This window comes from Dermacentor silvarum, chromosome 10, assembly GCF_013339745.2.
Source record: "Dermacentor silvarum isolate Dsil-2018 chromosome 10, BIME_Dsil_1.4, whole genome shotgun sequence".
NCBI classification, from domain to species: Eukaryota; Metazoa; Arthropoda; class Arachnida; order Ixodida; family Ixodidae; genus Dermacentor; species Dermacentor silvarum.
In genome coordinates this window covers 5418140-5435597 of record NC_051163.1, presented here as the reverse complement: position 1 = coordinate 5435597, position 17458 = coordinate 5418140, and the positions used below count along the sequence as shown (strand labels likewise).

General features: G+C 44.1%; 1 protein-coding gene across 3 annotated transcripts in view; it reads right to left on the bottom strand.

Moving 5' to 3' along the window:
• Positions 1 to 17458, bottom strand: part of LOC119466287 (probable phytanoyl-CoA dioxygenase) — a 46223-nt gene that overhangs the window by 14823 nt on the left and 13942 nt on the right. For all 3 annotated transcript variants that reach the window (XM_037726765.2, XM_037726766.2, XM_049657278.1), the window contains 5 exons: positions 16407 to 16570; positions 11898 to 12060; positions 6402 to 6483; positions 1969 to 2150; positions 1371 to 1526 (listed from right to left, as the gene is read on the bottom strand). In XM_037726765.2, the coding sequence (XP_037582693.1) occupies positions 1371 to 1526; positions 1969 to 2150; positions 6402 to 6483; positions 11898 to 12060; positions 16407 to 16570 (747 nt within the window). The remainder of the gene's footprint in view (positions 1 to 1370; positions 1527 to 1968; positions 2151 to 6401; positions 6484 to 11897; positions 12061 to 16406; positions 16571 to 17458) is intronic.

Below are 17458 nucleotides of genomic sequence, written 5' to 3'. Positions count from 1 at the left end.
CCGCCACACCGCGCCGGCCCGAGCGGCCATTTTGACTTTTCATGTCGCTTGCCTTGGTTGCTTGACGATGGCATTGGCAGCCCAAAGTGCTGGGGGCGACATTTATTACGTATTTTCGGTTTCCGCCAGCAAAAGTATGGCCTTTGATATCCGCTTTTGCTATCTAAAGATGATGCCTATGACGCGTTGCGGCCCTAAAATTGGTTTTGGCTCATAGATGTTCCGTATAAAGTTCAAAGGCGATAACGCCGTCGCCGCGCGCCGTATGCTTTCTTTCGCGCGCGAGACGCAGTCGTCGGCTCCCCTCGCACGTTTTCACTCGCACATACAGCATACGTCGCCGCGCGCCGTATGCTGTATGTGCGAGTGAAAGCGTGCGAGGGAAGCCGCGCGGCCGTATGCTGAATGTGCGAGTGAAAGGTTGCGAGGGGAGCCGACGACCGCGTCTCGCGCGCGAAAGAAAAGCAGAGAGGAAGCGCGCCTCCTTCTGTTGCGCTCGAGGCACCAGCGAGGGAGGGGGGGGGGGGGGGGGGAGCGGGCAGCGTTGTGCTCTGGCATCATACTGCGCGGCGGCGCGCGCGCGGTCCCGCGGGCCGTATCTTGAAAGCGATCTGCGTGGGGGCAGATTCTACGCAGTGTAGGTGCGTCGGTGGCTCGTGGCTTTGTGCGTGCTGCGTGTTCTCGGCGCTCAGTTTGGGTTGAAGCGATAGACAACAGCACGAAGGTCACTTCGCTCGCTTCTGCAGCGACGCTTAACTGCGCGTGTCCGCGCTCATCGAGTGTGATGTGTTCATGTTTGCCTGTGGGCGCTGACACCATGTTTGTTAATTAGTTAATAACCGAATGTTTACAAGTTTATACAGACGATAAAACTATTCTTCTTTGTATAGCTCATCGCAATCGATACTTCGGCTGTCGGACGAAACTACTTTTTGTCGCACGTAAGAATTAAAATAATATTGTGTGCAGTTCAACACTACTCCCATTTCTCAATTTTTCCTGTTTCCTGGCTCTTGCGTTTCCCGGCTCTTACGTTATTTTTTTACGGTCCCGTGAAAAACGTAACAGCGGGGTTCTACTGTATATGGCACCCACACGCTTGCGCGTGACCGGTGTTTACAGAGTGAAACGTCACAATTTTTTTTTTTAATCTCTTACCAAACGAACAGGTGCGTCTTATACACCGGTGCGACCATACGTTCTTTTACAGAAAAACTGCCATTTTGAGGGGGGGGGGGGTGCGTCTTATACAAAGGTGCGACTTATAGAGCGGAAAATACGGTAGCACTTTTTCCATCATGAACGTTTATCAACGCGCCTAACTGAGTTATCATAGACGCTAATAAGTTCAGGAATAAATTGCTGCACACCTTGCGAAAACCCTTGGTCCTATTAGCGCCTGACCCATGGATGAGAACCGGATGGAAGAACACAGTGTCACCGGCTTCCATCTCCAGGTGGACACGCTTGTCGAACACACTGTCCGCCAGGCCCTTGACTCCGTGGTACATCTTGTTCACACCACCCTTGAAGCAGTGCAAGAAATTCAAATGTATTACTTACTCTCAATGCTGCTAATTTACTAGGCAGATTCTACACACGGGTTCACTCTCTACCATTTTACAGTGCTTTTTTTTTCTTTTTTAGCATGACAGTCTTACTTTAATTTCCTTAAAGATTGTATTGAGGACAGCTGCTAAGAAGGGTTACAGCATTCACATTTCTAACCTTCGTTCTTTTACTCTTCTTTTTTTCATATACATAAAGTTTCTTTTACCACCCTTGCATCTATGCTTCAAAGAGCTGAAACACTTCTGTGTTCAAAATAACCACCATGTCTCTACTGTGAGCATGCATGCAGACACATATAAGCAGTGAAATGCTGCAAACCATACTACATATTATCACAGTCGTCAAAATGTACAACCATAGGAGAAGGGCACACTGAACCCTTCTTGAGGAACACACCTCCCACTCTGGGTAGCCGTGCTCCAGCAACTCTCCGTGGTGTGATCCAGGGATGGCCACGAGACAGCCATTCTCGCGTGTCACTTTCTCCAGGGCCGTCCACGCACAGACGATGCGGTCTGCTGGCCGGAACGGGAAGTAGTATAGGTCCTGGTGCAGCGGGTGACGTGATGTCAAGGCCCCTGTGACAGAAGTCCTATCGACTTAACACCACCGAACAGGACTGACCAAGCAGCCCTGGAGTGACTTGCTGCTTTGTAACAAGCTGAGCCAAAACAAGATGTGACATAGGGCACTTCAAGTGCTGCAGATTTTGTACTGGTTACTGCACATTTTCACATTAATCATGGCTGTCTTTTCACTTCTTTGTACCTGCGCACAATGCTTTGGTGCGAGCTGCAGCCACAGTGAGGAGGCCTCATAGCTTAGCACCACACATGTCAGGCCAAAGCTCTTAAGTACAGCGTGCCTAGTACGAGACATACAATGGGATAATGGTTGTAAACATGTCAGGAACATTACTGTTAATAAGATGCTAGACGCATCTGTACACATGCAACTTCAAGCAATTAAGACAGTGCAGCTACTGCTGATCACACTACTGCTGATCACCTCATTTACACAATGCTCAATGCTGCAAGGTCCACATGACTCTTTCAGATGAAGTGCAGGCTTATACTTGCTCAAATTTCACACACTGGTGTCATTCTGTGGTGCATGCCGCTTAATGCCACATTTCGACACACACCTTACCTGTTATGCCCAGGATAAATTCAAGGTACACATCTGTGGCAGTGCTGGACTTTGATTTTGCTCCACTGAAATGGTGCTCATGCCTGTCATTGTAATGGCCAAACATTGCACCATGTTAGGTTGTCACCGTGAGAGATGATTCATTCTGAGCAAAACAGGCACTGCACCACAAAGGCAGCATAAAAGGCGAAATGCAATAAAATTTCGCTTTGGCTAAAATAAATATAATGTATCTCTTGTGGCAAAAGGGCTGATAAACAATGTGGGCACCTGGTGGTAAGCGGATATGATGCAGATCTCAGAAACTGTGCCCAGGTGCTATCATCACTGTTACAACCAGGTGCCTAGGCGGGCAAAGGTTTTTAATATTCTGGGTCTTGCACCATTTCCAGCAAACAATAATGTTGACATGCTTTTTTTTTTGGTTCTGGTATAAAAAGACATTTTTACAAGCTTTCTTTTTGCAATACATCAATTTCTATTACAAATGTATCTGCTTTATTTAAAACAAGGCTTTTTACATGGAAGCTGTTGAGGAAAGTTTCGTAGCCATTTTCATGAAGTGAAGGGGCATGCAATGGATTGAATTGAATTGAATCTTTATTTTCATGTATCATACATGAAGGATAGCGGGATTAAAAGCTGCATAATAGCAGCTTGACTAGCTCTCACTACCTACAAAAGGGCTGCAAAGCAGTGACATCAAATAGTAAACAAAACATATTATACCAGACAGGAGATATGCAAACTTTTACAATAACAATAATTCAGAATTATTACAAAAAAGTTTTAACAGGATAAAATAGTTAATGATAAAGCATCGCAAAATAGAAGAGAAAGGGGAAATATATACGCATGTTGAAAAGACATAACTAAATTACAGCGATACCATTTGATACATCACACATATAATGAATAGCTGATATAAATTAGCAATAAAATGATAAAAACAATGCAATAGCGTCGATTGAAGTCGTATTTTCTATGTTCATATTATTACCACTAAGATAATTTAACATCTTTGGAATAACATTGCGTAGCATCTGGTCACCATAGTTCGTACGTGAACGAGGCACTAACCAACGATCATGCTGGCGTGTATCATATTTACTCTCAGTGGGTTTTAGGTTGGCTAGATCAGAAATTATTGTTCTTTGAGTTCTTTCTTTATCGCCTTATAAATGTTGTAATTGTAAAGACTCTGCGTACCTATTAGCTTATATTTTTATTGTATATAACTTAGTGAATGATTAGACTCTTTTTTAGCAACAATTTTAAGAAATCTATTTTGAAGTCTTGTAAGCTTATCAATGTTTGTTTGCGTTGTGTCACCCCATATGAGAAAACAGTAGTGAGCATAGGATAGAAACAACGAATGGTAAATGATAAGTATTGTTTTCAACGGAAGTAGATAATGGTTGCGATAAATGATACCAAGTATACGCGAAGTTTTTGTTACTACCTGCTGTACATGTGTGTCCCATAACATGTTATTCGAAAATGTGACACCTAAAGTTTTAACATGATCGACAATTTGGATAACATCGTCATTAAGATACAGAGAAGAAGTTACATGCACCTGCTTGCCTTTTGGTCGAAAAATAACCGCCTTAGTTTTTTCTGCATTAATTACTAGACCGTTGGAGCAAGCCCAGTCATATAACCTCTGTAATATATGATTGGCATGGTATGGCGTGGTCAATATCACTGAGCAATGCAACCTGCGTCATCGGAGTACTGAATTGTTCTGCTTTGAAACGTAATTATCAATGACTATAAAATAAAAGTTACCTTGTGTACACCTCACACGAATAGACAACAGCTTCTTTGCATGGATTTTTTAACCACCAATCCATAATTTTTGTTTTCACGTCGTGCCTTACTGGCTCCTTGTTGGAAGTCAGCTAGGTGTATGAGGTCTGTTAGAAAGTATCCGACCTTTGGCCAAAGGAGAAACACTGGCATAACTGGAGCGTGGGACTCCACACACTTCTCCCAGCGGTGCTGCCATTGTTGGAAGCATTTCGAGAAGGCCTCTTTCAGAATGAAGTTTAGCTCAGCTGTCGTTGCAGCCATAATGCCCTCTCTTGTCTGAAATCGCACTCCTTTCAATGGCCTCTTGATTTTGGGAAACAGCCAGAAGTCGCAGGGGGGAATATCAGGAGAGTAAGGATCCTGTTGAACTACAGGAGTCTAGTTTTTTGCCAAAAAAGTCTGAATCAAGTGCGAGGAATGTGCAGGAGCATTGTCGTGATGGATGCGCCAATTTCCTGTTGACCACAATTCTCCTGTTGACCACAACTCCGGTCTCTTGCGCCGCACAGCATTACGTAGGCGACAGAGGACATCCCTGTAGTACTCTTTGGCGATTGTTTGACCCTGTGGTGCATACTCGTGGTGCACTACACAGCGGGGAGTCAAAGACAGCAGTCAACATCACTTTGACGTTGCTGCGCACTTGGCGGGCCTTCTTTGGTGTTGGTGACGTGGAATGCTTCCACTGTGACGACTGGCATTTGGTTTGCGGGTCGTACCCGTACACCCAAGACTCGTCACCAGTGATTATGGTGTTCATGAAGTCGGGGTCACTGTTTGTCGAATCCAGCATGTCCTGTGAGACTTCAACACAAAGTTGCGTTTGCTCCACCGTAAGCTGCTTCGGTACGAATTTCGCCGCAACTCTCTTCATGGCCAAATCTTCGGTCATAATGGAATATGCAGAAAAAGTGCTGATGCCCACCTCTTCCCCAATTTCTCGGATAGTCAAACGACGGTCCCGCATCATCACAGTTCACTTCGGCAATGACCTGGTCATTTCGGCATGTTAATGGCCGACTGGAGCGTGGCTCGCTCTCCACCGATGTGCAGCCGTCTTTAAACCGGTTGTACAACTCCTTAATCTGTGTGCTGCTCATAGCATCATCACCGAAAGCCGTCTGAATCTTATGAATGGTTTCCACTTGGCTGTCGGCCAGTTTCTAGCAAAATTTGATGCAGTAGCGTTGCTCCAGTCGCCCCGTCATTTTCCTTGCAATGAAAAAAACCGATGAGAGCACTGCGCATTACCTCACTCAAACGCTGCGTCCCAGCGACTGACGCTTTGGCAGGCAGGAAAAAATTTGCGCATGCGCACAAAGGTTCAAGGTCGGCTGATGCAGGCGTGCTTGTTTCATATACATCAAGTGTTCGCAAAAAAAAATTAAGGTGGGATATTTTTCTAACAGACCTCGTATGTATGGCAGCGGTGTAACACAGCCTGTGTTCAAGCCCCTGAGCGGCTGTATGACCACAGCATGAGTGAGAATGCGCAGGCGGCATCGGTGATGAATCATCACTAAGAACAGCCAGCAAATACACCCCTAGTACTGCTTCCAAAGAGTGTGAGAGGTCGCTTATACCACTTCATTGCCTTTGATGTATCAGTCACTCAGACTGGCATACATCTGTGAAGGTTGTTTTTTTATACATGACACAATTTTGTTTCAGTTGGCCGTTAAGCTACATGCACCCCACAAAATGACACCACTGAGCACAAACAAACCAGTGGCCTGGTCACAAGATCCATTTACACCTGGCACTTATGTTTATGCAATATTTTGGTACAGCAACATGCCTAGATTCACTTCAACTTAGACCACTGATGGACGGCACAGCACATGGACATGGCCTGAAGAGCATACCCGTGTCTGGCGGCTTGTTGATGAGCATTGTGTGAACTGCTGTCAAATTGGGCCCACAGAATGAGCTTGCATAGTCCAGGATCTGAAAGAAACACATTCAAGGTGTTCATGGTGCAGCTGTCACAGCAATCTGGAGTAGCAATATTGTAAATATAAAGTGATACAACTAAATCAACTCTCTATCATAACTCAGAATGCTAGTATAGAGCCGAACGAATTCTTACTAGCCAGAGCCATTTGTGTAGCCAGAGCCCTGCACAAAATCTAAATCAAAGTCTTTACAAAGCCAGGGAAAACAGAGGGAATGCGGGAGATGGAAATTCAAGACGATGAGTAACACGAGAACAAGGTGAGAGCAAAGAACAAGGTCTTTAAAAAGGAGCCATGGAATCGCGTGTCCGTGCGCGTGCGTGCATGCGTGTGTGCGTGTGTGTGCGTGCGTATGTGTAAGATGTGCCATGTATGCAATGCAGAAAGACTACATTGTAATATGCAACAAAATAATAAGGGGAAGAACAAGAATGTATAAGCAGTACGAAATACAAGTGAGAATTATTAATCTTGTACAATGAAAGAGAAGCGGAGTATACAAGTGGCAACATAACCACGCATGCATCCTCCACGAAAATGGAGAGATGGTCAAGTGCTCACTGCATGCCGAGCAGGCAAGGTCAATCCCAGCGGCAAGGATACGGACTCTGCGTGAGTAGGCGCAAACCTTCATGGCAACATTTTTCTACTGACTGACTAGCGGCTGCCTCGCCACGCATAGTGCCACATTCAGAGCGCCGCAAGGAGAAGGCCCAGAGTGCACGGAAGGCATTTACTGGACTACTACCTTAGCGTTGACTAACTGTTACGCCCTATTAACGCGGTGCGCATGAGCTGATGCTCCCGCAAATCAAGGCTGGCACAACAGTAACAGAGAACACTGTAACATACCACTACACGGTAGGATGGCTCCCAACAACTGTGCTACCAGGGAAATGTTCCTTCAGCTCGATATAGCCTCCGACGGCAACCCGACGCAGTGCGACTGTGCACGTGAAGTGAGCCGTGTCTCTGGCGTAGCCTCCAGAACAGGAGCAGCGAAGAGGTGTGCACCCGCCTCGGGTCGAGGACCCCAGGTGGGGCCGGTCAGCAATAGGGCTGCCCGGGAAAATCGGAATTCAGTACGCACCATTTTGCCGTCCGAGAGCTTCTCCCCGCACCCCCGCTCCTCGGTTCAGCTCAAGCAGCCAGGAGAAAGGGGGTGTGAGTTCCCGCCCAAAGAGACCAATCAAGTGAGCCACTGGTCCGTTTGGGGGTGGATACCAGCAACTTTTTTACGGTCCCGCTGCTGTACAACACCCTCGGAGGAAAGAGAGAGGGAAAGTGGTGGCCCGCGCGCATGAAGTTCGAAAGCGACTTAGCTACAATTCCGAAAACGTGCTGTGCTATGGAGCTGCAACGAAATGCACGAATGCAATCCCCACAATAAGTGCCATAACAGATCCCTGTGCAACCATTCGACTGATAGAGTGTAGACCGTCACTGAATGGCTGTGAATCAGAGCACTCCACTGCATGCACAGCCATGGAGGCAAGGACAGAGTTCCTCAGCAAGTTGTGAAAGCTGATGCCTCTGTGAACTCTGGGGCCAAGAAATGTTTGGGACTCTCTGCACAACTGCATCATCATTGTCATCAGAATACAAAAAAAGCCTTGGTTGTGACAAATGGTTTATCTAATTATCTCCACTTATGCCTATCCTGGGAAACGAACCTGTATTCTACGCCTACAAGCTTCCTGGCCTCATCATTCCACCCTGGGCTCGGCCATCACCAAGCAGTGTTTCCTTCGATCAGTATTCACTATGCTATCCAACCAACCACCAGCTACCTGGCTCCATGCACTGCATGTTTAAATTTCCATGTATACTTAGGCTAGAACACCAGCCCCCCATGTCAGAAAATTTTGCTGAAAAAGATCATCAGCCATTCCACTCTGTGAAGGTGGATGACCAGCGAAGCTGTTTAGCCCATGACACAGAGGTGACCCAGAATTTTCAGCAAAGGTACGAACACATTTATTGTCTTGATCAGTGGTCATCGTGACAATAGGTACGCACACACATTCTCACATCACGTACCTCTCTTATTATTATATTAACTCCATCATATTCACATATAGTCCGGACTCCCAAGGAGCAACGCGCCTACGAAGAGCGACGGCAGGAACAGAGATGAGAATGCAATTGTTGCTGGCAGGCGGCAAACACCACCGATGAAGATGGTACACAAAACGCCAAGTGCATGCGAAACATCACTCTTTGTAAGTGCATTGCTCCTCGTGATTCTGGACTATACGCAGCCTCCCTATTACGACAACAGAAGATAAGTGAAATTCAAAATGAAAAACAGCAACTTGTCTTCCTGGTTGTTCTTTATATACATTCGCGTGGATGACGGGACTGCCACCCTGAGGAGCCAGAGGAAACTAGACACGTGTGACATTTCGACGACACCGCCACCACGGGAGAGCGGAAGAAAAGGAAACTAGATATGCAAGTGCTTGGAATGCCGACAAAGAGAGGGCGGTGCGAACGTAAACATGGCCAACGCGGGTCAGCCATGTCTTGCCACATCAGAATAAAAACCTCTGTTTCTACCCTTGTGCCTGGGACGTCTTTGGGTACCAGGTGTCACAAGGGTAGTTCAAGGGCGTCTTACAGGTCCCGGAGCCCACCACTCGGAGTTCAGCAGGGGTGTGCCATTGTGCTTGGACCCTTTCTGCACAATCACCATTATTGGCCCACATTTTTGTTGAAAGAGAACAAAAATACACGGAAGCCTAGCCATATACAGCGGTGCTGTAAAAAATGCTCAGCAAAAAGACTGATGATACAAACTCATGGAGGTTTGGTAAACTGCAAGTTCAGTCATGTTTGACTGTCTGCCATTTGAAAAATGCTTGCAATGGCAGGCACTGCAGTTCAGCTGAGCAGGAAACTCACTCTGCTGCTCCCCCTTGTTTCATACTCCGACAATAGTAAAAATGCTTCACTGTCATCTGAATGTACCAGCACAGCACCTTGTTTGACAATTTGGACACTGTCTCCTTACCTACCAAAACTTGGTCATATTGCCATGAAATGTGTACACCTTTATGTGCATAGGACGTTTTAAATATGTGTAATGTAAATTTATGAACAAACAATGAGCAGCTTTCACAAAGGCCATCTAAAATACAAGCATTCAGAACTAGAAATTGGCAAAACATCTTATATAGGCATGTTTCTTCCTTCTAATGCAGTGTACACTAATCAAGGAACAAGATGAGCTGTTGCATTATAAATACTACAAGAGATTGGCAGGTGAAAAACTGCACACAAGAAAGTTACATTTTCTTTTTGTAAGCTGCATATTGGAAAAAGTACATAAGGTATACAAAAACCAGCTACAGTTTTGAAAAAAACATAAAACTAGTATCACTTGAAATGTTATTAATGCATTAGCATTTTTTTGGGTACTTGACGCACTTTCCAGGGACTGTGTATGTATCTATGCATGCTTCTAACCATTTTCCCGCCTACCCGGGTAGTCGGTGGTCGAATGGGTCAGGCTGCTATGCAGCGGAAAGAGGGTTTGAAGCCAATCATCGAACCAACTTGGGTTACCGAGCGTGTGGTAACGTGTACACACGTGCCACTCTTCAACGAACCTTTTTCACGCCGACATAGGTCACTTGGATGTGGGACTGGGTAGACATCGATGTTCGAAAAAGCTCTTTGATGCCAACTTGGTTCACTGGGTATGTGCCAATAGGTGTGTGCTGCTTTTCAGTAAACGTCTTTGACGCCTACTTGGGTAACTAGGTACTTGCCAGCGGCAATGTGCCGCTCTACAATGGTGAAAAAGATTTTTCCTATGCTAAGCGGATTCGAACACATAACATCACACTCTGAATCACAAGGGTTCCTCAAGGACAGCAACCCGACAAATTAATTAGCAGGCTGCGCCAGAAATCCTCTCGCCAACTTGGGTCACTGAGTGTGTGCCACTTGGTGGGTGCCAAGCGAGGGAACAGTTCTCAGCATTCGCAGGCACCAGCGTGCCATGCTTCTCGTCTCAGAGGTAACGCACAGACTTCTCGGCAGTGCCACTAGATGGCGCAGTGTGTCCACAAAGAGGAGCCCGGTTGCCACATGACGCGTGTCTCAGCGTTTGCACGCACCAGTGTGCGATGCATTTCGGAGGCAATGCGCAGGCTTCGACGAGGTGGCAACGCTAGATGCCTCCGAGCTTTCTTAGCGAATCAGGAATACATAACTCGTTTCGATGGTAGCAATATCTTATGTCTCTATATTGATTCAATGCTAAACACATTATTGTCTACAGTCGTCGTGAGATAGGCTTTGCCGAACTTTTTATTCCATCATCTTCATCACCATCATCATCAGCCTATTCTTATGTCCACTGCAAGACGAAGGCCTCTCCCTGCAACCTCAAATTACCCCTGTCTTGCGCTAGCTGATTCCCAACTTGCGGCTGCAAATTTCCCAACTTCATCACTCCACCTAGTTTTCTGTTGTCCTCATACTTCACTTCCCTGCTCTTGGTACCCATTATGTAACTCTAGTGGTCCACTGGTTATCCATCCTACGCATTACATGGTCGGCCCAGCTCCATTTTTTTTTATCTAAATGTCCATTAGAATATTGGCTATCCCTGTTTGCTCTCTGATCCACACCGCTCTCTTCCAGTGTCTTAACGTTAGGCCTAACATTTTTCATTCCATCGCTCTTTGTGCGGTCCTTAACTTGTTCTCGAGCTTCTTTGTTAACCTCCAAGTTTCTGCCCCATATATGTTAGCACCAGTCGAACGCAATGATTGTATACTTTTCTTTTCAACGACAGTGGTAAGCTCCCAGTCAGGATTTGGCAATGCCTGCCGTATGCCAAATACTGACTGGGAGCTTACCCCTCGATCTTTATTGGTAATCAAATATGGGCTCCTGAAGTCTATCTCCCCTTTACATTTGTCCACTGTCCCATGTGTGTCATTCATCATTTTTCATATTTCTTGCCTTTTTACTTCATTGTGTAATTAACATTAAAAAAAGGGTAGGGGGAGGGGGTGAAGTGCTTTCTTATAATTTTCAAGTATGTCTATAAATGAAACTGGAGTTGAGGAACAGCCTTTGCACAGACCTAGCTTTTCTTGTTTGTTCATTTGCATATCCCATCATATACTCTACTCTGTTTTTTAAGCTGATGCAGTTATGAAAAATTTTGCAGACTGTTCGATCATTGCATTAAATTCTGCAATGACTACTCAGCCAATACCATTCCACTTGTTTACTACTTTCAGTATGTCACCACACATGGTAACTGTACTAACAGTTGATCCGTAATCAGACTTCAGGGGACTGCACAGGAGTTAATAATAGCAAACCGCAAAACAAAACTTGGATGTTAAGATGTTAAAAAATGGCCACATTGATCTCCACACTTACCTGTGGCAGAGTGCAATAGCTAAACAGTACTTCGTCCATGTACAGTTCTTGCAACTTGTTGACAACATGCTCGCTGTGATCTGCATCCACCTTGGAGATGTCCTTCATCACCACCAGGCCTGGCACCTTCAACTTGCCATCAGCAATGTCCTGGAACCGCTTCCTAGGTGCACACAGAGACGGGCAACCAGGTTCAGTGACACCTACTCTGCACTCATGTTGCACAGCTGCACTAGCATTGTTGTATGAAATTTCATGCACAAGTTACTACAGGGACGTGCTACATCTCAGCTATTTATGCACCATAGAAATATCATGGAAAGTGAATAATTATGCCATGGTCTTGGTTGAGAACACGCAACTTTTTACCTTATGCTTTAAAATTCAGATTTGTTGCTTCTTTGCATGGCAGCACTTTGATGCAGTGGTTAAATATTTCATGTTCAGAACTATTTTGATTTATCAATTATTTTCAATGCAATAAATAATGATTTCAATGGATATGCATTGCTGATGTGAGTAGTATTATAACCGTCACACAGCCTGTGGGGTAATGTTTGCAACATTCGAAATCATTCATAATGTTCTAAAATTGCTGCAAAAGTTAAACTGACACTTAATATATTTGTGATGGCAAATCAGCCTTAATAACATCCCCTATCTTTATAGGAAAAGTATAGTATGACATAGGTTAGTGACCACCATGCTTGTTGCAAATTACAAGCCTGAGGTGACCAAAACTTTTTTTTTTTTTTTGCCTCGTGACTCGTCATATTACAAACTTATCAAGCATGCATGTGGGCCTTCGTTAAAAAAAAAAAATACTTTTTACAACTCTTAGTGGAATACAGTGTGGGTAACATAATAAATGTGTTGATTATTGTACATGTAGCTGAGGGTACTTCTTAAGTGGAAGTTTCAGCTCGGGGGCACCTTTCTAAATACATGGTAAAGGAGAAATTGTTTTAATCGGCAACTACTGCACCGAATTTGATGACATTTGTTGCATTCAGAAGAAAAAGTTATCTAGTGACTGTCGGTAGCAAACTTTTTATTTAGGACATTGTTCTTAAAAGAAATATTGTTGAAAATCGAAAATCTTATGAAATTGAAACTATCAAGTTTATAACTCTGTAAATCAGTAATGAAAAATGATGCCACAATTCTGTAAATTGCATCTAACAGTACACCTAAACTGGACAAAATTGATGTATTATACATGGCTCCCAAATATACCTTTAATATGCGAGTAGGATGTTGGAAAACCCTTGTATTTGTACAACGCGATGAATTCACGCACGATATAAGTTGATATATCAAATTTGTACACTTTGAATGCTCTAACGGATGCAGTTTACAGAACTGCGATATCTGTTCTTGGTGCAGAGCTACCAATTTATAAACTTCGTGCTTTAATATTCTTCAAACTTACCAATTCTTGAAAATTGCTTTTAAGGAAAAAGCCATGCAGGAACTACTCTGGAAGCTGTCCAATTATGCGTAAGCGTTGTTCCACTTGCTCATCTCCACGCAGCCCGGTGTCGTTATCAATGTTATGAAACCTGATCTGACCAGTATAAACGACAGCGCTGCAGCGACACAAACTGCTGCAGAAGGCGGCACAAGGTGCGCTGATGATGTTCCGATCATTATAAGCCATTATTTCTCTTTAGTGCCTTATCCATTTGCATCCGACCATTATCCACCATGATCAGCCGTACTCCGGCGGTTACTGCGTATGGCGCAGCCGCGTGGGCCCTATCTTGAAAGTGATCTGCGATGGGGGCAGAGTGTGCCGAGTGCTGATAGCTTCGCGAGCGCTGTGTTCTCACCTTGCAGAAAAAAAATATGAAGCTCTAGCCAGTAAAGAAAAACGCACTTTTTTTTGCAAACGCTGCCGACTATGTTAAGAAATACCCCAAAAAAATTCTGGAAGGTTATTAACCCTAATAACTCCCAGCCATTAATTAGCTCTGTTTGATGAACAAAACCATCGTATTCCCGATCGCGAAACAACTTAACCGTGCTTTTTCTTCCGCCTTCACAATCGAACCTGTTAACATATTAGCTCGCTTCTCTTATTTGGATCATGCAGTCATGCATGATATTACCTTTTGTCCTTACGGCATTGAGAAACTAATTGATTCATTAAGACTTATATCCTCGTCTGATGTGGATGAAATAAATGCTAAAATGCTGAGAAACACCAAAACAAATGTGAGCGCGATTTTATAGTACTATTTTTCAGCAGTCCTTGTCATCAGGAGAGGTGTCGGAAGACTGGAGAGTAGGCAAGATTGTCCTTCATCGTTGTGCACTAGTTATCGTCCCATTTCACTCACCAGTGTTTGTTGCAAACTAATGGAACATGTTATTTACTCTTTTAGTATCCAATAACCTATTTCATCCTGCTCAACACGGCTTCCATAGAGGTCTTTCATGTGGCACTCAACTAGCTGTATTTCTTCATAATCTAAGTTCTACCCTCGACTTGAACGTACCTGTAGATGCCATTTTCTAAGACTTTGAAAAGGCATTTGACAAAGTTCCACATGAACGGCTACTCCTAAAACTTTCCCGTCTCAACATTAATCCATTTGTACTAGACTCGTTACGTATCTTTCTCACTAACCGGCAGCAGTTTGTATTTGCTAACACGCAGTCATCTAAACGATCTTCTGTACTTTCGGATGTACCACAAGGCACAGTTCTCGAACCACTACTCTTTCTAATTTACATTAATGACCTTCCTACTGAGATCTCTTCTAATATTCGATTGTTCGCAGATGATTGTGTAGTTTCTCGACGCATAACGAACACTTCAGACATGGATTTGCTTCATTTTATTATTATGGGGTTTTACGTGCCAAAACCACAATCTGATTATGAGGCACGCCGTAGTGGGGGACTCCGGCAATTTGGACCACCTGGGGTTCTTTAATGTGCACCTAAATAGAAGTACATGGATGTTTTCGCATTTCGGCCCCATCGAAATGCGGCCGCCGTGGCCAAGATTCAATCCCACGACCTCGTGCTCAGCAGCCCAACACCATAGCCACTGAGCAACCACGGCGGGTATGGATTTGCTTCAAAATCACCTAAAACACATTGAATTATGGTGTAACAAACGGTTGATGTCTTTAAATACTAAAAAAGAAAAGTCACTAGTTTCTTTCCATCGCAGACAGCATCACCAATCAGGGAAACACACCATATACGGCTCTTAAATATCATCCATTGACCCATATAAATACCTCGGCATAACATTTTCAACTTGGTCACATCATGTCACTAACATAGCCAATGCCACGAATCGAACCCTCAGTTTTCTCCACCGGAACCTAAGACTTGCTCCCCCATCAGTAAAATTATTAGCTTATGTTACATATGTCCGCCCTAAGTTAGAATATGCATGCTCTGCCTGGGATCCTCATCGACATAACTTATCTAATGCACTTGAATCAGTTCAAAACCATGCAGCCCGGTTTATTTACTCTAAATATCCTTATCATGCAAGTGTGTCTGAACTAAAAACCCGTGCCGGTCTTACTAATCTATAATCCCGATGTCATATTTCTCGACTGTGTCTTTTTCACCAAATTCCATCATTCACCACTCCAGATTTCAGCTATTTATTTATTTATTTATTTATTCGGTATACCTACATCGCCTGTACGGCATTATCGTAGGGGGGTTAAAATACAGGAGGTCACAATTGCCAGCTCATCGTCAGTCCAGCCGCATTAACCACAGAAAAGCCGTGTATCCTCTTCCGGTGCAGACTACCTTCCATCTACGATCATTTTTTTGTGAAAACCGTGAGGGACTGGAACGGTCTGTCTGCCAACGTCACGCACCACTCCGACGCACATCACTTCAAGGCTGCTCTCGAATCACTGTTTTGTTAAACTATGCCCACCCCTTATGTAATACCCCATCTCTGTGGCCGTTGAGGTATAATAAATAAATAAATCAGCACAGCAGTTGTCCATGAAAAGAATTCCTGCATTTTACATGCAACTAAATAAGGAAATCGGCGTTGGCTCTGACCTAAAGCTTCCTCTTAAAAAGAAAATGATGCAGAAATGAGGCCCTCACAAATTCATCAACAAAAAAGTAACAAGTGGCTGTGATACCTTATGTACATAAGCTACCACACAACTAAACAAAAGACTGCCTTGTGTTCAAATGACAGGCTGTCCTTTTGGTGTCAGATAAGCTTGGCACAAGATGCAAGATGACAGATGTAAATGCCACTGACAAGCAAGTGCGTAGGAAGAAACAAAAATTAATTGATTGTACTGACTGCCCACCATTGTCATGCAGCACATTTCTGCAGGTCAAATATGAGGTGCTGCCTGAACGAGCAGCTGTAGGAGCAGAACAAATAAAGAAATCCGCCAGTGGTTGTCCTGTTACTCATTTTCACCAGTGCTGTTGAACCCTTATGTTCAATCAGTGTTGATGTCACTAAACAAGATCTAGTCAAACTGAGATTGACTGGCATACTTGTAGGTTTCAAGGTCCCGTGAGGAAACCAAATTGCGCATGATGATGAAGCCATTGTCCTCGTAAAAACGCCGCTGCTCATCTGACAGTCGACAACTGTCGAGAGTAAAGCGGAAGCCTCCTTTTGACTGTGCAGCGGCAATCTTCTTGTTGACTTCTTCCAGCTGCATGGACAGATGAGTCAGCACCAAGTCAATTCGTGAACCATTTATTCATTGGCGAAAATCAAGAAAAGACCAATAAAAAACTTTGCCCTCTAGATTCAGGGAAAGGTACTTGAACCAGCAGGCCTGTTATACATACTGAGTAGTCTGTCCAATGCCATGGTACAAAGACTTTCATTTCAGATGCTAAGACTTTCATTAAACTGAAAAAATTAATTGTACCCTTGGCTACCAAAAAAAAAAAAAAAATAACTCGAAAAGAAAGAAAAATAGAACTTTAGAGGTTACCTTAATGTTCTATATATCGTTATCTCAAGAAACAAATATTCAACACCATTGTCCTGTTGATATAATAAGCTTCCCACCACGTATGCTATAACAAGTCAGCAAATTATAAGGGCTATAAACAGAAGAACCAAGTCACCCTGATTAGTAAAGCAGGCTTCAAGAATAACCGACGCACTGTCCTTCCTTATCGATAGAGAGAGCTGCAGTGAGTTATGTACACATCTGATAAAGCAGTCAGTCCACCAGCTGTTTTGCAGCACAATATCAGCGCTCAAAGAACGCGTACCGGCAGCCAACACTCAACAATTAGGAAAGTGGTGTCTTCCCAAAACTCGAACGAATTACGGTCAACAAATGTTAAAGTATGTAATACCTCACACCCTGAATGCTAATAGTACAACCTTAACCCTTTGCAGTCCGAAACCTTTACCCACTTTCCGGCTGTCCCGGTCAAACTATTTTGCCAGTTTATAGCGCCGTGATGAAAACCACAAACTGTGGACGAAAAACTCATAGGATATTTAGTTTTTCTTTTGCATTCTGCAGGCAACTCCTCTACCGATACCAGCATGTAGCAGCATGTGATACCGCTCGAAGCAT